This window comes from Toxotes jaculatrix, chromosome 4 (genome assembly GCF_017976425.1).
Source record: "Toxotes jaculatrix isolate fToxJac2 chromosome 4, fToxJac2.pri, whole genome shotgun sequence".
NCBI lineage: Eukaryota > Metazoa > Chordata > Actinopteri > Toxotidae > Toxotes > Toxotes jaculatrix.
This window is the reverse complement of record NC_054397.1, coordinates 23,221,644-23,244,043: the sequence shown is the minus strand read 5'-3', so window position 1 is coordinate 23,244,043 and position 22,400 is coordinate 23,221,644. Positions and strand designations below refer to the sequence as shown.

General features: G+C 43.8%; 1 protein-coding gene across 4 annotated transcripts; it reads right to left on the bottom strand.

The window, feature by feature from the left end:
- Window positions 1-1,487: 1,487 nt before the first annotated feature.
- pcdh10a (protocadherin 10a) lies at window positions 1,488-20,779 on the bottom strand. Of its 4 annotated transcripts, XM_041037172.1 has the most exons (6): window positions 17,706-20,779; window positions 16,258-16,316; window positions 15,573-15,679; window positions 4,141-4,524; window positions 3,474-3,519; window positions 1,488-2,127 (listed from the first exon to the last, which is right to left on the bottom strand). In XM_041037172.1, coding segments are annotated over exons 1-5 (3,099 nt in total). In that variant the 5' UTR covers window positions 20,253-20,779; the 3' UTR covers window positions 1,488-2,127; window positions 3,474-3,517. The 4 variants fall into 4 exon arrangements, with proteins under 4 accessions (XP_040893106.1, XP_040893105.1, XP_040893107.1 ...); XM_041037171.1 differs by lacking the exon at window positions 3,474-3,519; XM_041037173.1 differs by lacking the exon at window positions 3,474-3,519 and having other exon boundaries at window positions 4,364-4,524.
- Window positions 20,780-22,400: the final 1,621 nt, after the last annotated feature.

Genomic DNA, 22,400 nt, shown 5'->3' with positions numbered 1-22,400 from the left:
AATTTGGTGCAAACATTAAAGTCTACAGGGTAAAGTGTAATAACTTTGTTGAACCTCTAAATTTTCATTCCATCATCAGCTCAAGATTTGGATCAGCATTCCCATCAGCCTCAGCTGTAATTTGTGCTTAGTGCTAAGTGGTAAATGTTAGGGTATTAACACATCAAACTAAGATGATGAACATGTTAAAGATTACACCTGCTTAGCATCAACATGTTTTTATTGTCCTTGTGAGCATGTTACCATGCTGAGGTTAGCATTCACCTCAAAGCACACCTGTGCCAAAGCACAGCCTCACAGAGCTGCTAGCATGGCTGCAGGCTCTCAGTTTTGTTTTATTGATCACTTACATGATATTATTCCCAGGTGGACGTGACAAAACACACAGTAGAGAACTTCAATGACACTGTTTATTTATCACCACTTGACCTGTGTATGTGTGTGCATGTGTTTTTGTGTGTGTGTGTCTGCGCGCGCCGTATTAAGCCTCACCATGTATGTCTGTTTATGTCCATATTTATCTGTGTATACCTCTCTTGTATGATTGAAAAACCTTTGATATCTAGCTCGATTGTGATAGTCCTCCTTCCTGTACATGAACACATACTGTGCTAGTAAAAATACACAACAGGCCAAAACAACTCAACTGGTGTCTTCGCTACACACAACAAGGCCCAGCGTCTGTAAACGGTGAAAAGTAACAATCAAATAAGAAGATCAACTTAATCCATGGTAGATGTGAAGGGGTTTGCCTGTTAGGCTGCAGCACTCCTCCTCCGTTTGAATCGATACAAGTCTTGATTTCGTAGCACTTTGTATTATTAGATTGAATGACAATGTGAGGTGTAGAAACTAACCAATGGTTACACAGTTTTCAGAAAAAAGTATATTGTGTATATATATATAGTTATATATATAGATTTATATTCATTTATAAGCTTTTTAAAATAGCACAGTAAACACTTTGCACACATGATAAAAACCACTGAATGTGTCTGATTGTTTATGTATAGGCCAATGGCATCAAGGGAACCACATCATGGTAAAGGGTCATTTCACTTTCTCTGCAGTCAGCTCAGGAAGGAACTTGAGAACTGTTAGTCACTAGTGTAGAAATGAGAACATTCATTTATGATATTTTATTGATAAACTGAACATGAGAATCGTTTTAGCTCCTTTTTTTTCTGCGCAGTGCGTATTTGTTAAAATCGCCTTCCTGAAGTGGCTAAACTTGAAAGAGGACTGAACCCGGCTCCGGACTGCGTGTTCCTGTCTGTAAGTTGGAATACGTTAGAGTCTGCACACTTTAACCACACAGAAAGAACAACAGAAACGAAAAAGAGAAGTTATATAAAGACAGTCAAGTCAAAAAACCGGAGATACAGAATTTATAGTACTGCACATCATCTCTGCTTGTCCCCTTTTCCTTCCTTTTTTTTTTTCTGCATCATCTTATACCTGTACAACACCTGCTCTGTCTAAAAGTCTGTCTCTCACTCAGTCTCTTGCTTTCACTCTGGCTGTCTCCTGTTTTTTTTTTCCCCCCCACACAGTCTCTGTACAGTTGGCTTAGTGGTGACCATAGAAATAGCTAAAGGGTTCCGTGTGACGTTGGTTGTAGTTTTTACAGAAACATTAGTTTTTTTTTTTTTCTTCATGTAAACAGGCACACACAGATCTCTAGAGGCTAACTCCTCAGTCAGAAAAATCAGACCACCTCTGTGAGTTAATCGCTCTCTCTTCTTCTCGCTTGTTTTGTATTCCCCCGTTTGTTTCAGTTCCTCTCATCTTTCTGCTGATGATTTTATAATCTTCACATGTCGAGTGTTTCGGCCCCGGTCTCAGTCCTGCTGAGAGGAATAAGGCCTTGGATTGCTCCTCAGATATCTAGAGGCTTACAGCTACTCAGTATTTATTTCTCCTTTCCTCCCTCGGCGACCACTGCCAAGGCTTCGTTACAGTTCGCCACCCGAGATAATGAAGTTTAACCAAGGTTGCTGTTGTCCACGTTGCTGTTTGTTTAGTTTTATTTCGCTGTCTCTAGCATCAGTGTTGGTGGTCTGGTACAGGAATTCACGCTGTCTCCGACAGGTCCACATGGAACGAGCTAGCAAATCCTTTTGCGGGCTGAAAAGACAGAGAACACACTTGTTAAGACAAGTGACACCCTTTCCCTTGAGACTCTTTAGTGACACAATCGGCTCGAAATACCATCTCTTGAAGGATACATGCCACAAAGGACTCTCTGTGAAGTTATTTATATACCCTAAAGGCTGGTCCTCGCAATATAATGGTAAAACTAATTTGGGAATTGGGTAAAAACATGTCCATCAGTGAAGATAAATGTTCAGAATTTGGTGGCAACATAATGCATGCATAGAAAATACACAGAGCACTAATTGCTTCATTAATTATCTATAAATGGATCATTAAACATTTATAAACCCTTCATCAAGGCAACCCTGGTGATCAGAGCATTGCCGTAGCCAGTAGTAGCATACGGTGCTATTTTTAAAAGCAGAACATGATGCCTATTGGTTAATAGAGCCTCGGCCTCTGGGACTATTTTCATATTTTTTACAGACTGATGAACAACAAAATCTTTGCTGTGGCAGCGTGGGGTCGATTCATTTCAACAGACCGGGGGAAAAAAAATGGGAGAAATCGTAAATCAAAAAAAAAGTAAAATGAAGTCAAATAAAGTTGTGAGTTTTGGACTGAGCGAATATGGAGTGCATTTATCCTAACCCTGCGAGGCAGACGAGATGAGCAGACGCGCAGGCAGCTATATTTGGAGCAAAGCAGGCTCTGGCACCTAAAGGCTAAATACCAATTATTTTTCACACAGACCTGATGTGCAAGAGGAATATTGCTCGGCTCTGTTTGCTAAGTCGCAAACAAGGGGGAAAAATAAATAAATAAATAAATAAAAAGCAGGTTATGGTGCTCATCGTTTACCTGAGAGACAGCCCACAGTCAGCATGCAGTATCATGGAGGATGGTGGTTAACATGGTGGTGACTTGACTGGAAATGACTTCTCTACTGAATGTGTATATCGAATCCATTCTCTACTCTTAGAGCTAATAGAATATTCATGTCATGTGGGAGCTTGCAGAGCAGTTGAAAGCGGTTCTGCCATCCTTTTCAAAAGATTCCCGTTCAGTTTCTTTAGAAGTTCAAGCTGGAAACTCAGTTTCACTCCAATGTAAATGAATGTGTTTCATTTGCCAAATTAACCTGACTTTTTACTGTAACAGTTTCTCACACACACACAAAAAAAAAATAAAACTTGTGTGCGTGACTTTTCCAGCAGAGGAATCTTGACCTCACGGTTGACAGCCCACCTCACCCACCCTTCTTTATGTCAGGTATTGATCCACAAACAAGCAAGTATAGATACTCGAGACTTTCTTTTTAGAACAGAGTGGACTTCAATTCTTGTGAAAAAGAAGAAGCGTGGGTTGTGTTTCACCTTTCAAGCAATTCAGTAGGGAAGTCATCGTGCTTGAGAGAAAACTCTGCTGTTGAGCAAATGGGAAAAGATGTCCTTTACAACATGAGATGATCTAGCTTTTATTTCCTCTCTATACACTCAAATCATGTTTTAAACCATGAAACAGTGTTTAATTGGATGCGTGCAGAATGGTAAAAATAGAAACGTGAAGTGTGCTTGTGTTGGTGACCTTTACTTTTATGAGCATCAGATAAAAAGGATTTTGAGGGGTAAAATTTAGAGAAAAAGAAAAAGAAAGAGAAAGGGGCCACAGCAGTTTAACACGAATCCAATTCAAATTTTGTTTATTTTAGATTAAGTCACATGATTACAGACAGTATTTAGAGTTAAGATGGGGTTAGATTGAAAATTTCAGAGGGGTTTTGGAGGAGTGGAGTTAGCAGTAATAGATTACATTTTACATTTGACAAAAAAATGATAAGTTACAAAATAAAAACAAACAATACAACAAAACATAAAGCCGTATTTTTAAAACTCCTTAAAAATAGAAGAAATAAAAGTTGATAAACAACATAAAAAGTCCAGATCAGAATCAAGAGGCAGATTCATTGTCCCCTTCTTTAGTATCTGTACTGGACCAGACCAAAGTCATAGGGTCCCAGGGAACTTTCATACTGATACTCACAGAGAAAGGTGGGTTTGTACGGTAGGGTCCCCCTATCATACTCTTTCCTCTCTAGCGTGCTGGAGCTGTACTGCTGCTGTTGCTGATGGAGGTGATGGTGAAGGCTGTGGTGTGACTGTGACCTTTGACCGTCCTTGCCAAAGGTGGAGAATGACCTATCGTTGGACGAAGCGGTAGACGAGGTCATGGTGAGCTGGTCGGAGAGGTTGACGGAGGAGGGTACCTCAGTGTCAGGCAGTGTGGCGTCCATGCCGGGGACGTGCAGGTTGCTGCGGTAGTCCGGCCCCTGGCGTGCGTCAGACGGCACGAACGTCGGCATCCAGCAGCGGTCGGAGTGGCCCAGGGCCTTGCATTCCTCCGTGCAGTTGGAGAACAGGTCAGCACCTGTGGAGAAGATACAGACAGTGGGATGGAAAGTGGTAGCAGGAGGAGGAGGCAGGGAGAGATGGAAGGGTGGAAATGTGGATGGAAGATTACAGACATATGAGGGATGATAAGTTAATGGGAAAAAAAAGAAGAGGGAGCATTGGAGGAGAGGCAGCAAGGATGTTTGGAGTGGAAAGGCGAGATGAGGGGGAGATGAGAGAAAGAGACCAGAAGAGAGAGCACAAGTTAGCAATCATTTGCCAATGTCGCAAACAGAAAAAGTGCAGCAAAAGCTATTCATCAAAGAGACAAGGCCAACATTGATGAAGCGAATTGTTTGTTTTCCTCCTCACCTCATTCATTCCGAATGAAATGTGCAATCAAAGTGATGTGGTGTTGCGAAAACATTTCACCCCCTCTCCACATCAACATCCTCAGACTCACAATTGATTCCCAAACACCAAGAGACAAAATGTGAATCCATATTTCATCATCCGTGCACAAAAAAAACGACAATTATCTTAAGAAATGTGCCACAAAAACCAACAAAATATTCACTGGCTGCTTAATCACGCTCTAATGTCAATCATCCCTATACAAACCGACAAAGTGTGTAATTGACACAGAGCTACTGCCAAAAACAAAACATCAACATAAAAAAAGATTGAATTAACATCTGAAATGATATAATAGAATAACACACACACACTCATGCACACACACAACCAGCATGAAAGAGGTACCAGTTATGTTAATTATACTCTCTTAGAGAGAATAAAGAGAGGACGACGGGGGCAAAGAAGAGTACGAGAGAGCTTATAAAAGGCAAGAGAAAGGAACAAGAGACACGAACAGAGTCATCATAATAATGAGACCCTGCAGCCGTTCTCTACTCATGTGCGGATTGGATTTGTAGTTTTCCCGGTTTTCCAATGGATATGCGACAATGTGGGAAAGCGTTGGAATGGCGCGATCAAAGTGGGAAAACGTTCTGTTTAGGGTGAGAGGGGGAAAGAGAAGAAGGAAAAGAGACAGAGAAGCAAAGAAAGCAGGCGATCTGTAATCTGCGATTCCCCGAGGCTGAGAGGGCTTCAGATCAAAGGGTCTACTTACACAAATCTATTCAACTGATCAATTCTACTGATAATGTCACTGTTCCTCTGTTACTAGAAGCAGGCGCACACACACACACAACAATGTAATGTAAGCATGTACATATCAATAGATATTACACTAAAGAAAGAGAAGCCTGAGCAGAGTATTTACACACAGAGACACAAGGATAATTTTTAGAGGGATGGTCAAGGAATACTATGCACTGCTTTTAATCATCAGAATAAATCAATACAACCACCCCAATGAAGTAATGTAGTAACTTACTATCATCCACTGAGATGTTAAGAGCTGTGTTTTTTTTATGACAGCTTCACCTCGACCTGCAGCTTTAAGGAAAGAAAAATAATTTTGCCCACATTCTCCCCTCCTGCATATTAAGACTAAATCTCAAACCATCAGCCTGTCATGGATTATGGATTATGTTTGCTGACAGTGAAAGAGGCAAGAATAGGAAAAAAAAAAGTGTCACCGGGCATAAATAGAATGCTGCGCACTTTTTTTTTGTTTTGTTTTGTTTGTTCTGTCAGACAGAAAGCTACTGCTCTACTGGGCTGTACATTTCAGACATGTTCCTACAATATGACGCCAATTTCACAAGTCTGAGATTAAAACAGTAAAAAAATAAATAAAATCTAGTGTGTGGGAAGCGCTACATTATTGTGGTAAAATAATATCAACTAGTCTTCTTATGACAACTACGCAAGGGTATAATTTCCACTGGGGACTGGGGGGACATGTCTCCCTCACTTTTTGAAATCCCTTTATTGTTCCCCTCCTATCTATTGTTTCAGGTAGATTTTCTTCCTGAAATCTCTCTAAACAACGTCCTCATACAGTGGAAGCGCCATAGCCCACATGAGAGAAGGGAGGACTTGATAAAAATGTTGATACGCTCGTATGAGTCGGCTTCAGTCATTACTGTGCACTCGAAGCAATAAGATTAAGGAGCAGCAGAGAGTCGCGCGATGGGCTTTTTGGCCCTGGGTTTTGCCTCTCGGGCTGCATATATATATACCTGCAGACATAATTCAAGGCAGAAAAAAGCTATTTCAGCTCCTCTGCATGTTTTTCTTGTTTTAAAACATATATAATTTAATGTGTATTTATACTTACTGTTTATATACTATTATTACGTAAAGCATGATAATCAATTTCATTAGGATTTCTTAAATGTAAGAAATTTGAGAAAAACATAAATGTAAGAGATACAGATACAGGTGATAGATAGATACAATAAAATTTGAGAAGCCTTAAGTGTTAACTTCTGCACATAAAATCAAAGCACATTTATAGCTCTTACTTACTGTGTTACAATATCACAAGTTCCTCTGTAAATGTCATCCAGTGCACATGTAAATACCATATATTATTAACAGCAGTGCTGTGAACATGTTTCCTTAGAACTTCAACTAAGGCTGGTTTGTTTTTTTGTTTTTTGTTTTTTTTCTGTTTGTGTGCACTGTGTGGAGATAATCGTGTTGCTAATTCAGGTCTCACGGGGAGCGAGACAGGCAACAAGACTGTGCAGTGACCAGGAAGCCAGAGGAGACACAAAGCTCACAGACAAGAGACGGCGAGGGCCAAACAGACGGGGGAGTCGCAGATTTTACAGACAGTGAGACAGCAGGCAGGAGAAGCAGCAAGACTACAGGAACCATAAGGAAGGGGAGGGAAGACCCAGGCAATCACAGATGGAAAGAGCAATGGCCAGAAAAGACAGGGGGAGACCCGGGCCTTGCAGATGGAGATAGGAGAGGGGTTAGACAGAGGTGGGCAGAGAGGGGGAGCACTTTGATTTAAGTACCAGAAATGAAAAATCTCCAACTAAAAATTAGCCTTTATTTAAACCCTATCATATGGAAATGCTTTTAACATCTATCCAACCCTCCGCTTTCTATACCCTCTTATCTAACTGTTCAGGGTCATGAGGAGCTGGAGCCCATCCCAATTTAATAATGAAAAAGAATAAATGTAGAGAATGTAAGAAAAATGCAGATGTAAAATTATGCTTAAACTTTGATAGAGTTAATTATATCAATGGAGGATTACAGCGCTCATGTTCCCGTGGGATACATGGAGTTCACCACAACCTGCTTTGCAACCTGTTATTTACCTGAGTAAAAACTGCAGAAAAAAACGCTGAGAAAAAATAACCACATAGACGGGCTGACAGATACTTTCTTTATTTTATTTAATATTTTGTGTTTGATTCAGCGAGTTTTGAATGTGTCAAACGTCTATTTGGTCTTTTTACCTCTGTCTTTCCCACCTGGGCCACAGAATCAGCACAACTCAGTGTTTTCGCTGCCAAAGCCTTCGTTTGTTTTCATCACCACCTAGCACGTGTGGGCTGTGTGTCAGCAGCAGCTCTGTACTCACGAAGAGAAACCGTGATCAGGTGTAGAACAAAACAAGAATCTCTAAATTTCTAACTAGAATAGTGTGGGAAACCTACACCGCTACACAGATGTGTGTAAATGTTAATTCAGATTTTAAGCTGCGTTTACTTGCATTTATCCGCCGAATCACCCCTGTGTATTTATGCTGTCTATAAAGGTTGGGAGCATATAAATCATGTCATTTCTGTTAATTCCCACCTGAAAGTTAGCCTTTAGCCTTTTAATGAACTTTTTGCTAATTAATTTCCCTCCCAGACGCACACGGGCGTTGACCTACAGGCCCTCCAATCACCTCTGTGCTGTTGTGTAAATAAAGTGGTTCATAGCCACAGCACGTTTGCTTTTAAGTGTAAAAGCAAATGAACGAGAGAAGAGAGAAGATGAAAGATGAAAGAGAGAAGCACGGGTGCAAAAAGAAACAGCAGCAACTATGCAGAAAGCTCATAGACAGGGATACAGATGAAGATGCAGAGTTAATGTCGAAGGATTAAGAGAAAGCTCGCTTTGTTCCATATCTCTCATATGTGAGTATATTATTAAGCAGGCACAAGGGCGTATTGTACTCTGGAGATGATGTGTAAATATAGTCTGCAGCAGTCACTGTTTACCGTACATCAGGCTCAGAGAAACTCTTGTCACTAGCTTCCAAACTACTCAGTGATTTTTGCCTGCCGGCTCACTCTTAAAAAACAGCGACATCAACACATATGTTTGCAAGCGTGTACACACACACACACACACTTAAAAATACTCTCTTAACGTAGAGATGTGTAAATGTACACAAGTAAACAGACAGACAGGCCACACGCACATGACACCCAGTGGCTGTTGATCCTCACGAAGCACCTTTTCTTCCTCGGGAAGGAAGCAAAACAACAACCAGAACAGTGACTGGCAATGACAGGCCCTGCCAGCAGCCGTATCTCTCATCGTGACCTCATCAGGCAGGAAAAACACACACACACACACACACACACACACACACAGAGACACGCATGCTCACACATGCACACGCAAAAGGAGATATAAATGACGCTACATAATGCAAACATAGTCTACTTGCTAATAAGCAATCAGCACTTCTGTTCTTTTTTTTTTTTCCATTACATCTCTGCGTGTTTCTGAAATCCCACGTCGGTGTGATTTGACTAATTGCACTGCCTGACATACATCCAGCAAACTGGGAGCAGGGAAATGAAGGAAAACAAATCCCGGGAAAAACACGAGCCCCGTGTTTCACTTCACTTTGAGCGTATATATCTGCTACATTTGGGTTTTGCAGTCATTCCCTCCCTGCACTCATTCATCTACCTGTCTCCCTCTCTCCGTCTCTATCAGTCCCTCAGTGTCTCTTTCTCTGTCTCTTGTTATTTTCTCTCACATTTAATCCTCTCTGTCCGTTTCTTCCTCTGCCGTTATCTTGTTTTGTTTTGTCAAAACAAAAAACAAAAAACGCTCCACATCCCCCAGGTAGAGGGTGTCTTCTATCCACACCTCTGTTTTTCATCTTGTCCTCTAATGTTCCGGAGAGAATACAGACACAAAACGTCAATATTTGGACAGCAGTTCAGGACAGCAGGGGAGTAGCATAGCTTCCTTACACGAGTTGGCCAGTGAGGCTGTGATGAGTAAACCAGAGACCTCCCAGGGCCAAAACAGAGCAAGATGGCTCCCACCATATCCAGTAATGACAGACAGAGAAATTGTTCTGAGTCTCTAAGAGGCACCTACCATTTTCAATGTTTGTTACACGGCAACTGGGCTGGAAAGGAGAGCCAAGATGGCCGCTTGCCCTAACAGTGTCCGTTTGATTAATATGGCCCCTTATATATTGTTAGACCCAAAGTTCTGGATGCCCTCTGAATGGTCTCTGGCTTGTATGCTTTTCAGCACTTGGTTTGCTCTTTGAATGCAGCATATTACAGTGTATAGCCATGATCAGACAATACCTCAGACATACGTGTGTATATACTCTGAGACCTTCTGACTGCACCATTTACAGGTGATTCTGATTTATTACTGCTCCGGTATTATATTCTTTGTCTAGCCATCATTTCTATGAGTTGATAACTTTGTGCTCAGCAGAATAATAAGTAACACAGTGGCCTTGCTACAGGAAGTCTGGCAGGGCAAGAAAAAGACAGACACATTGTACAAGCTAATATGTAAGCTAGATTATCTAAACCACTTTAGCAGCTTTCTTACAGCCAATATAAAGGTTAGGCTAAGCTAATGTTTAATATTGTAACACATACAAAGTCTAAAGTGGCATTGATTTTGTTTAGCTAGCTGATTGCACCAGTGACAGACTGAGTAGCACAATAGTGAATTTCTGAGGACAGGGTTGGAAAACAGTGACCTATATTGCTTCATTTGGAAGAAAAACTAAGAGTGGGTACATTCAAAACTGTCAATGACAATTTCTCATTTCACAGAAAGAAAAGTGCAATGATGCACTTTTGTTTTTTTCTTCCCAATAGGTTTGGGAAACTTGGCAGTTAAAACCTTTAAGTAACCCGTCATAGTTCTTTTCAGCAACAGCTGCATCCCCACATCTCAGCAGTTAACTTGGTTAATAAAGTGTCACTGTATTAAACTACAGAAGTAAGATCAGTGTTGTCATTAACTGGAATTCTCCTTTAAATCTTTACTTATGTATTTATGTGACACAAATGTGCACAAAAGTGATGCATGGATCCTATTAGAGAACAATGTAAATGAAGCTACTAGTCACAGATCACGCTGAGCATTGGCAGCACGTATCTTGACGTCATGTGTAAGTGTGGAAGTGTAGCACTGCAACCTGGATGGAGCAGATGTTCACTCATGTTGAATCTCTGGGCAGAAAGGATGATATGTGTTTTACTCATAGCCAAAGCATCTTTATGACTCCCAGGACTTCACTGAGATTTACATTAGTCTTACTACCTTATGTTTTACTTCAGTAATAAATTTCCAAGGCTCCTGTCTGAAAGCACATCTTTTTTTTTTCCTTTTAAGCTTTTTTATCCTATGTTTTCAGCAAATTCCAAGGCGGTAATGAGAGTGAGGATTGCTTGTGTTGTCTTTTTCAACCGTTTCAGGGTTGGGAACTTAATTTGCCATTCAGTTCATTCATAAAGCACAGCCTACACATACCAAAAACACATTCATCAAGACACTCGACGCTCGACAGTCATTACAGGACATGTTCCTAATGTGGTTTTGATTCATTCTCACACAGAACTCAGCACAGTGAAGTGAATACACTCTTCCATGTACCTTAACTATGATATAAAGAGGTCATGAGAAAAAGATTTTCTTTCTTTGCATAGTTTGAGTTAACAGTGTCATGTTGCAGGAATCTAAACAGTTTAGTCAATTAGTTAATCAAACTGATTGATTGTTCTTTCTCTCCGCAATGACTTTTACTGACTTTTATTGATATTCAGACAGAGCAGTCAGCTTGGAAGTGGCGACATCTCCACCTGTTACAGGCAAAATGCAAATTGATTTTTTTTAATGAGGCAATGTTTTTATCCTATTCGCTGTAATAGATTTTTACTTTTTCATGTCACATTGAGATATTTTTGCTGTCCTCTGCTTGTGGGCTTTGAGTGTGAGCCTTTGCTTTATGTGCATTTTAACCACGTCGCCGCCTGTAGATGTCCTTATTGAATGACTGTGTCAGTCTGTGAGTAATCAAACGTACTGATTCCAGCTTCGCAAATGTGAGAATCTGCTGCTCTCTTTTGTTATGCATGATAGCAAACTGTATATCTTTGGATTTGGGACTGCAATTCTGAGACAACACCTTTGGCTCTGGGAAGCATGTTTAATTATTTTCTGACAAATACTAGACAAAACAATTAATCGAGTAAATAATCAGCAGGAACATTGATGCAATTAATTGTTTTTTTGCAGCTATAGTCAGATGTTGACTGCAGAACTGAAGATGTTTTCTGTTCAGTGACCTATTTTTTGTGCTCTTTTGTCATTTTATCATCATGTAAGTGAAGCTGTGGTCTTTTGAGTGCATTCGTCTCTTTTTTCAACTTCTTTTCCTTCACACTGAGCAAGGTCTGTTAATTGTTTTTTTTTTATTATGAGAGCTTTTGAACTAAACCTGAGACATTCTTTGTCATCTCTGGCATCACAGACATAAATATGTGTCGTATTATTTTAAATTAAATCTATATTTCTGTTCCTTTGTTTCATTCCACTGGCCCCGGTTTTGTCAGTATCTAGGGCCTGTGAGGAGGGTGTTTCAAAACCCTGTATGCTAAATTTCTCTGACAGCTCACTGACATGGGAAACTGCAACACGGTGCCCACCACTAATTCATAATCAGCCATCTAATACACCATTGCCACAGTGATTTAATTGTCCCATTTGTCACGGCTGTTGTTCTCACCAAAACAAACGTCATGATAATGATCGTTTCCAGTCTCCCACCCGTCACGCACCCTTCCACAGCTGATCGAAAGTTTCTGAGATGCCAAATTTTTCCACTGATGAATATTTTATCCTCTCTTATCTGTCACCTTTTTTGTTTTGCTTGCTCACTCTTCCTGCCACCTTCTATTAGGATGATGAGGGAAATAATGAGGAAAACGGTGTCTCGTATGAATCAGACAGCCTAAAAAAAAAAGAGGGTGTGGGGAGGTAGAAGGTGTAGCAGTCAATCAATAATGCTTTGGCTCCTGATGCAGCGGTGCCTCACTCCAGACACGCTGCTTTCAGAAAAGCCATTTGCCCACTTTTTAAAGGTATCCGGTGATATCCCAGCCTCACAGGCACTGTCCCTTTGATTTAAAACCACGTCAGGAGACTTATTTTCTAAAGTGTCAGGCGAGCGGCCGAGCGGGAAGCTACGGCAGGTGTAGTTGATGATATGCCAACTGGATATGGTTTCCTCTTGATTTGAAATATTCCGAGGTGCACCAAAAGGGAGAGTGTACCGCGCGGTCCCGTGAGGAAACCTTGCCTCTAACCCTTCTCTGATAATTGCTATGCAAAGGTTCTAGAAATGAATTACTGATCAGCCGAGTGTTGCGGAGAGCCAACGTGTGGGGGAGACAGAATGAAGGATGAGACCCTTCCACAAACCCTGGAAGAGAATACGCGTGTCAGGCAAATGCACACACAGAGAGAATGCACGTATATTTGCATGCATGCTAAATATAACTGTGTATATGCGCGTGCACACACGGATTTGCTTATGCACACAAAACACACGTGGTCTATACATAGTCTTGGCTCAGGCCTATGCAGTTTGGCTCTCTACTTAAGAACGTGCACTCAGCACAAAGCTCATATAGATAACTGTACACAATTAGATACACAAACATAGCAAACAACCCACACTAGACAATCAACCATATTCTCATTCCCATATATTTACACAAAAAAAAAACAAGAGTCACACATATACGCACAGAGACATAAATGAGCAGTAAGCCTATATAGAGGCAGTATACACCTGGAAGAGTGCCAAGCTCTTGCTACCACTCTCTCCTCTTAAACTGAATCTCATTTAAGCTTCCCAGAGTACTGTCTCAAAGGAAAACTCCTTTTCAATACAGGAATCATCACCCAGCCTTGTTTTCTCCTCTACAAAACACACACACACGCACAAGGAGATTACATACAGGTATCATGTATACACCTACATATTAAATCAGACAATGGTATACCTTTACACCCACACACAGACACACACGCATACACGCGCCGTCTGGTTTTGTTTACAGAAGTCTGTGAAACTCAAGTGTCCCTCTCTCCAAAATACCAGTCGTGTGATATTACCTCCCATGGAGTAGTAAGCTGTTCCCTTCTAAATCCAACATGAGGAACAAATGTGGGTTTCTTCGTATGAAATACGGAGTACGGCACCAACTGGGTACGCTCCCAGGCCAGCGCCAAACGAGCTCGCTCGCTCACTCGGAGCCAAATAAAGCAGAGGAAACTTGTTATTGGTTCATAAACCGCCAAGAAGGAATTCAAGACAATATTCCGCATAAGATAAATTTTAACGTACATTCACAAGCCCGTCCTGGAATATCTTGTCATGGATGATTTCTTACTGACGCCTGGGGTTACTTGCTGTCTGAATCTGCTAAATGCATAGCACTTGTTCATCGTCATAGCACATGTTCCATGTTGTCCCTTCCCTTCTGTGTGTGTTTCAGGTTTGTTGAGTGGAAATGCTTATGAAGCAGCCAAACTCTGCATGTACTGTTTCACAGACGCATAGTTCACATTCTGTTGCAAGTTATCCAGCTCAGAATGTATATTTAAACGGGCATGTTAACATTTATTTCACCAAATAGTTTATTCTTGATGGAGAAAGAATGGAGCCTTTGGATTTTTTCCAATTCTGCATTTCAGTCTCGCACAGTTTGACCTTCGCAGCCTGTTTCATCAACGAGGGCAGGGAGTGACACTACAACTGATGCATATTGGCTCTCTATTTTGGCTCGGTTCATTAATAATATCAAACGCCGTGCAGCCCCGATGAGGACCATTCACTATCCTAGAACATCTATCTAATCTGCTCTATTTGTATTCCCAGCACTGATATGGTATTTGGCAGGTTCCGGTCTAGGCAGGGGTCTTACACGAGCCGTGTGGAACAATCCCTCAGAAGGAAAGGGCAATTCAATATGAAATGAGATTTTGTATTGCTCCGCTTTTTGTCTGACTCCACTTTGATCAATAAACAGGTACTAACCTAATAGAATTTTAGAGAGAACAAGAGGAGGCTTATGATAAGACCTAAAGCCTTGTCTAAAAAAAAATCTACTGCACTGTAAAGTGCAGAGGAGAAATGGGAGTCAGTAAATAGACCTGGAGTGAGAGTGTGGATGGGGAAATGCTCTCTAATTCAAACATTTTACCTCTGCTTTAACTAATGCCAGAGCCAGAAGATTTTGGCTAACAAATACAAAGAATGCAAAAGCTAGTAATGTGTTTGATCAGCTGACTGTATGACCAGCAAAGGCTGCACAATGCTCCAACTGTGGGGCTGATTGAAATGCATCTCATTATATCAATTTAGCTTCCGTGCCTTTTCCTTTCAGTTGAGTGAACCTATTGATTTGTGCCACTAAAGCACTATAGGCCTCACACTGCCACGCTGCGAGTCGCTGTCCTTTCAGTACCACTCGGTGAAACAGCAGCGGGGTTAGAAAGAGAGAGAGAGAGTGTGTGTGTGTGTGTGTGTGTGTGTGTGTTGGGTGGGGGGGTAGCAGGAGGCAGAGAAAGACAGAAAAGAGAATTTCCCCAAATATTCCTCCCTTTCAACCGGGTGTGAAATACAATCAACACCTCTGGGGCTGTTCATGCCAGCCAACAACCCCGGAGTCCAGGCCTTCGCACACTCTCAAATTAAGGAAATTAAAAGTCAACGGTCCGCACCAACAATTCAGCATTATCCCATTCACAATCGCAAACACACACTGTTGAAACTAAGGCAGGACGAGGCGGGGGGGGGGGGGGGGGGGGAGGGTATTTGAGCACTGAAATGACAGTGTAATTATGTGATGTGGAGCGGTGGTAGGGGGAACTCACCGGCTGAATGACCCCGGTTGGTGGCATCGTGGTCACTGTCACCCTGTTCACTGTCGCCATGACCACTGTCTTTGGAGCTGACGATGTCTGCTTCTTGGAATGCCGAACTGGAAGGAGCAGAGGACGGTAGAGACAGGCGTGTCACAGAAGGGGGAGAAAGAAGTATGAAGAGTATATGAAGAGGGCAGTGAGAGAGGGGAAGATGAAGGGAGAGGAGGAGGAAGATTTAATGAGGGGCAGAGAGATGGAGAAAGAGAGGGAGAATCAGAAATCAACACCACATTAATACAGTCACGGTGGCCGTCAGGAGCCTAAATTGGATGTTACACATGGCATGTAATGAAATCCAGCATTAGGGCTTTAATAGGTGCAGCTCTGTCAGTTATGGGACTGATGCCAAATTGAAGATGAACGTTATGGATACATTGGGAATCATGTAGCCTCTCAAAGCCACAATTAACGGTTCGGAGTATATGGGATTCACACTGGTGGGTGTAATATTCAATTTTACAGATATGCGAACAGGTTGTGGATCCATGAGGCCTATTGGATGTTAGAGGTCCTCTGACAGTGGTTGGTATGTGCCTCACTAGGCTTTGCACATTGGTAATAATAAGATGTGTATGTGTGTGGTGTGTGGTGTGTGTGTGAATGAGTGAGAGGGAGAATGTGTGCTTTTCACTACCTGTTGACACGTCTGGGTCTGTCCACCAGATAGCTGAGTTCTGCTCGTTGGTGTTTTGTCTGGAAAAACCCACAGAAACACACGTGATGACTTTTTTTTTTCAGACCAAACAGACACATTCATAAACACAAAAGAGGAACGTTCGTAACTAAATCACAGAAACACAAGTGACCACATATAGGCTACATACACTGGTTGTCAGCGTGTAACTGTGTTTGAAGAGGCTGTGGCAGCACGAGGCGGGGAACCGACGGTGCGCGCATCCACTCGCTGAGTGAGTGGGCGAGAGGAGACGAGAGCAGGGGAGAGTGGGTTAGGGAGGCGATTGAATGCGTAAATGATTGAGCCGCCCGATGCTGAAACTGAACAACCTTTGTTCACGGTGCTGCCGTGCTGGGTCGTGCACGGAATACTTAACGCACAGCACAGCAAAGGCAAGGCTGTGACTGGCTGTCTGGCTCCACTCCAGCCGCACCGCAATCAACAAAAAAGCCCCAACTCCACACAGCTCCCCGAGCAGCGCGCACAGGCTGAACACAAAACACCGCCGTCAAATCACTCGTCTCCTCCCCTCTCCTGTTGATATTTGCCACCCAAAACTCCATAACCTGCTTAGGACATATCAGCTAAGATGCTGGGTGTTTTGCGAGTAGCAGCAAGGGGAACACAACTGATGTGACCAAACTATGTTGGCACGCAGGGAAATGCGCAGTTGGCGAGATTTTTTACACCAACTTCCTGATAAATTCTTGGCGATTGTTCATTTATTGTGTGTCATCATCACATATCTACATATTTGGACTCGCTGTGATGACAGGTGCTACACCTTGTCAAACAGGTAACCAAATATTCAAAATTCTGAATATGTTAACAAAAAGCCTCCATCCATCTGTGCGCGCTCAGGTATGATTTGGTGAATATGAGTCAGGTTAAATCAGTGGCCTATCACCAAGCAGAGAACAAAACAAACAAACAAAAAAAAAAAAAATAATAATAATATATAAAAAAATAACAAGTGTTTTCCAACCCGGTGTTTTGACTGGAAAATTATAAGCACTTTATACCCCAAGTCAAAATCTCTATCACACTCTGTTGCGCGCGATACAAAGGCCGATCTGACAGCGCTCTGTTGCGAATAAAACTGAAAGGCCACGCGAGATTTAACCATTGACATGTCCAGTCACTTTTGAGACTGACAATGATTAAAGGCCACTGAGCAGTACAGCCGAGTCAATAGCTGATACCATTTCCATCCTCTCGGAGACTTTTGCTGCGCGTGACCTGAATGGATAACACGATTTGACGTGAAGCGAGCACAGCTGTTGATTTCTGAAGGAGCTTTAAAATTGGGTTAACCCTTTAAATCGCGGTTTTGTGCACTTTTAACACATCTGATAGGGAGGTAAGTGGAGCCCTGGGCGACAGGGGCTGATTCAGGCCTCTCTTACCTCATTAGAGAGAATACTGCCATTGGATATGATGTCCGGTTGTTGGTCACTGTAACCCGTGACTATGGCGCCGCAGGGGTTGGTGTGATCCGTGTCAGTGCTGCGGGAGGGGCTGCACGGTTTGAGGAACATCAGATCCGTTTTGGCGGACTCCGGTGTCAGACACACTTGGTAGCAGTAGGAGTTCTGGTTCTGGTGGTGGTGGGAGCCGAACCCTCCTCCCACACCGCCCACACCAGACTCCTCCACGGGCACCTGCCCCACGGGCCCGACCCCTGATGTCACGTTGGTGCTCTGAACTAACATGATGTCGGATTTACTCAGCTTCTTCTGTTTCCGGCCGCGAGCCTGCCTGCTGCAGCACGAGCCGCAGCACAGGCAGCAGTCACCGGCCAGCAGGCACGTGTACAGGTTGAGCGTCTTGTCCTTTTGGCAGCGCACGGCGAGCACAATCATGGCCAGGAGGAAGATGAAAGAAACGGAGCCCAGGGCGATGATGAGAATGAGGGTGAGGTCAAGGGAGGTCTCCTTTGCCTTGGAGGCCGAGCCGCGATCCCCGCTGCGGCCCTCGACCACGCTGTCCACTAATATTACACTCACACTGGCGGAGGAGGAGAGAGGGGGCTGCCCGTGGTCCCTCACTTCGATCAGCAGGTCGTAGTAGCCCTGCGGGTCCCGCTTTGGAGAGATCCTGCGTGCTGTCCTTAGCTCCCCTGTCCTCCAGTCCATGCGGAACATCTCCATCTCGTTGCCCCGCAGGATGCTGTAGGACAGCCGTGCGTTCTCGCCATCATCCGCATCCATGGCCACAATGCGCGTCACCAGGTAGCCCGGCTCCGCAGAGCGCGGCAGGTGCTCTTTGGCTGTGCCGTTTTTACCGATGGGGGCTATTACAGTAGGAGCGTTGTCATTTTGGTCAACTATGATCACGTTTACAGTGGCATTAGAGAAGAGCTCAGCAGCACCTGAGTCCTTCGCCTGGACCATGAAGCTAAACTCCTTCAGCTGCTCGTAATCAAAAGAGCGCAGCGCGTAAAGGTAGCCGGTGTCCTGGTTTATGGACACGTACGTATCCACAGACATGCCCTGTATGTCACACTCCAATATGGAGTAGGTAATGAGAGCGTTTTGTCCAATATCGGGATCCAGAGCGCTCACGGCGTGAATGAAAGCACCGGGCACGTTATTCTCAGTTACATACACATCATAAACAGCCTGCGTAAAACGGGGCGCGTTGTCATTCTCATCGGAGACATGCACTTTAATGGACTTGCTGGTGGCGAGTGAAGGCTGACCCTTGTCTTTGGCCACCACGGTGATGGTGTATGAATCTGTGTTCTCTCTGTCCAGCGGTCCGTCTGTCACGATGGTGTAATAGTTTTTGAAAGACGATTTCAGTTTGAAAGGGACGTCTCCTAATATCTCGCAGCTCATTTGTCCATTTTCTCCAGAGTCCCGGTCTGAGACGCTAAAAAGTGCGATCACGGTGCCCGGGGCGTCCTGCTCGCTCACGGACTCGGTCACAGTGCTGAAACCGATCTCTGGTGTATTGTCGTTCACGTCTACGAGTTTGACCAGCACTTTGCAGTGCGCAGGGACCGCATTAGCCCCCAGATCTTTAGCCTGGACATAGATCTGGTGCGTGTTGCTCTCTTCATAGTCCACCTCCCCCGCCACCTCTATCCTACCTGTTCTGGCATCAATATTGAATAAGTCCTTTATCCGCGGGGCGTTATGACTGCTGAAAGAATAAACTATTTCCCCGTTTTGTCCCTCGTCAACATCCGTGGCGTTGAGCTGAATGACCAGAGTACCCACGGGGGAGTTTTCCTGCAGGTTAACAGTGTACACGGACTGGTCAAATGTGGGCGCGTTATCATTAGAGTCCAGAACTTTAACGACCAGGAGAGCCGTCCCGGTCCGCTGCGGGATGCCCCCATCCACAGCCGTCAGCACATAGCGGTGCACCGCCTGCTGCTCCCGGTCCAGCGGCTTCTCCAGCACCAGCTCTGCAAACTTGTTCCCGTCGCTCTGTGTCTGCACGTCAAGGTAAAAATAGTTATTATTCGTTATGGCATATGTGCTGAGCGCGTTTGTGCCCACGTCAGGGTCGAAGGCGTTCTCCACCGGGAAACGGGTCCCGGGGATGGCGCTCTCCGATATCTCCACGGAAATGTCCGTCTCGGGAAAGCTGGGTGGATTGTCGTTGATATCCATCACTTCAATCTCCACGCGAAAGAGCTCCAGCGGGTTCTCCAGAAACACCTCCAGGTGCAGTAGGCACGGGATGGTCTGCTTACAGATTTCTTCCCGGTCAATTTTCTCCTTCACCACGAGCGCACCGTTTTCTAAGTTCACCTCCAGATACGGTGTCCGTGAACTAGGCACCGTTTGAAAGCGGCGAGCGGAAAGTTTGGTAATGTCCAGCCCCAAATCCTCTGCAATATTCCCAACCACAGAACCAGGTTCCTGCTCCTCTGGCACGGAGTAATGTAGCTGAGAGACAGCTCCATCCAGGATGGAAAGCATGAATATTAACCAAATCATGTCCTCTCCCTCTCTCAAAGTGCACTTCAAGACGAAAAAAAAAAAGTGTTATTCCTTTTTCTTACAAGAAATAAGCATTTCCCATTTCCTCTGTCCGTAAAAAGGCAGTGAAATAAACAGCAACAAGGCTGTCCGCTTCTGAAACTCCTCTCCTCTGCCTCGGGTCAGTGGAACATTGTGTCGTTTCAGCTGTGAGAAGCACAGCCATTTGATCCGAGCTTCTCTGTTTTAATCAATTCTGCACCGGTCTGTGAGTTTTGGCGTCAGCGCAAACATTGCAGGCTGGAGCCAGGACGCATAGCCAACACTCCCTGTGCACAGAACAGACTGCCCCTTCTTCACAGAAAGTCACAAAACAAAACAGGAAATTCCACACGAGAAGAGAAAGAACGCAAAACAACCTCCTATTTACGCAGCGCCGAAATGTATAACGAATGTAACTTCTAAATAAAGACTGGCGAATAACGGGACTTTATCTCTCTCTGTGAGGATGTAATCACTGCGCCTAAGCGCTCAAAGCGGATGATGTTCTCAGCTCGGCTTCTGTAAGGCGAGTGTGAGCAGCGGGGTTGGTTTTGCGCACAGCTCCTTTCCCCACCAGCCAATGGTATTCTCAAACACCGGGTGTAATGGCACCTGATTGGGGCTCTGCAACGCCAGCCAGAGCACACATCGGGCCCTCATAACAAAACCAGTTAAGTGCCACTGCGCTCCTCTATTCTCCTCTTCTCTCCTCTCTCCTCCAGGCCCAGCCTCAGTTGTAGCAGAGAAATTAAATGTTTTACACATTCAGTGAATTAAGAAAGTCGAATAAAAGTGTGTGACATTTGGCATCAGCGCGGGCTGTGTGCAGATAATAATAAAGCTGCCATGGGGATGCTCTGTGTTTCTTAAATATTATATTAGGGGGAAAAAAAAGTGCTCGTGTTTATTATGATCCGGATTTTTTTTTCCCCAGCATGACAAATAGATGTCAGTTTGTTAAATAGAGGGAGAGATTCATAACGTTGCCCTTGACGCAATTATTTCAACAGGCTGGTATCAAAGCTCTGCTCTGATACCAATGCATGAGTCAGAACGGAGCAATGAATGCCCACTGCCAAAGACCACCATGTAAAGAGCCTGCGCAAGTAAAGACAAGCTCGTGACGCAATACCTCACAGATCCGTGGCCATCCTCTCTTTCTTTCTCTCTCTCTCTCTCTCTCTCTCTTTCCCTCTCTCCCTCTCTCTCTGAGATGAACACACATCGGGGCACACACACACACAATGGAAGAAAAAACAAATAAAAACATTTTAAATAAAGGAATATCTCCATTTGAAAGTGAGCATCAGTGTGGTACGAGGTTCCGCCAGAGCAGGATCACACATGAGTTACTTTAATTCAGTGTAATGAAGCGTCATACTTTAGTCCTACCGTGTTGCTAATAGCCTGCAGCCTATTAGTTCCCCTATCTTCCCATTCTTATCATTAACCCCCTCACATGCTGGCCTTAACTGTGATGCGGTTGCGTCATGCGTTAATTTAATTCATAAAGCATAAATTAAAAATGCAAATGTGGTAGTTGTGGGGGGAACACAAATAGTGGGGGTCTAACTACTTGCGCACCATTTGGAGGATGATGACAAAAAGATGAAAAAGAGAGTAATTGAAGCTAATTAGCATAAGTCTCTAATTCCAAATAGACGGAGCGCAACAACATTGGCCGTAATGCAAAGCGACGTGCCCATTGTGCAGTGGATTAAACAGCGACTGATACGCGATTCTGCATCTCGCCATACAAGTCAGAAGAAACAAAGAGGAGACGTTAGATGAATTTCCACCCATGTCTGAGCCGGAGCTGTGTGACTGAATCGGGCTGACACTGGAGTCGGAACTCGGAGCAGTGCGCTCGGCAGCTCCACTCTCTCCCTCTCTCTCCCCCTCTCTCTCTCTCTCCCGGTCTCTGTCAGGGTGTTTCAGAGACCGACGTCGCCCCCTCGCGTCTGCCCACTTTCTTTTTTTTAAATGTCCCGGAGATGAAAGAGGGACCACCGGAACTTGGACACTGGTTTCCATTCAGCAGTGCTGGTGATGAGTTTGTTTCTTTGGACAGAAACAGCAAATTCAGTTGTTTAACTCCCTTTCTAAATTTTGTTTGTGCTCTCT

Excerpts from the sequence above, each read along its gene's own strand:
- pcdh10a (XM_041037170.1), bottom strand. The coding sequence starts at position 20,252 with ATGATTTGGTTAATATTCATGCTTTCCATCCTGGATGGAGCTGTCTCT. Across the intron at positions 15,680-16,257 it reads AGACCCAGACGTGTCAACAG|TTCGGCATTCCAAGAAGCAG; the intron begins GTAGTGAAAAGC and ends TGCTCCTTCCAG. Across the intron at positions 4,525-15,572 it reads CAACCGGGGTCATTCAGCCG|GTGCTGACCTGTTCTCCAAC; the intron begins GTGAGTTCCCCC and ends TCTTCTCCACAG.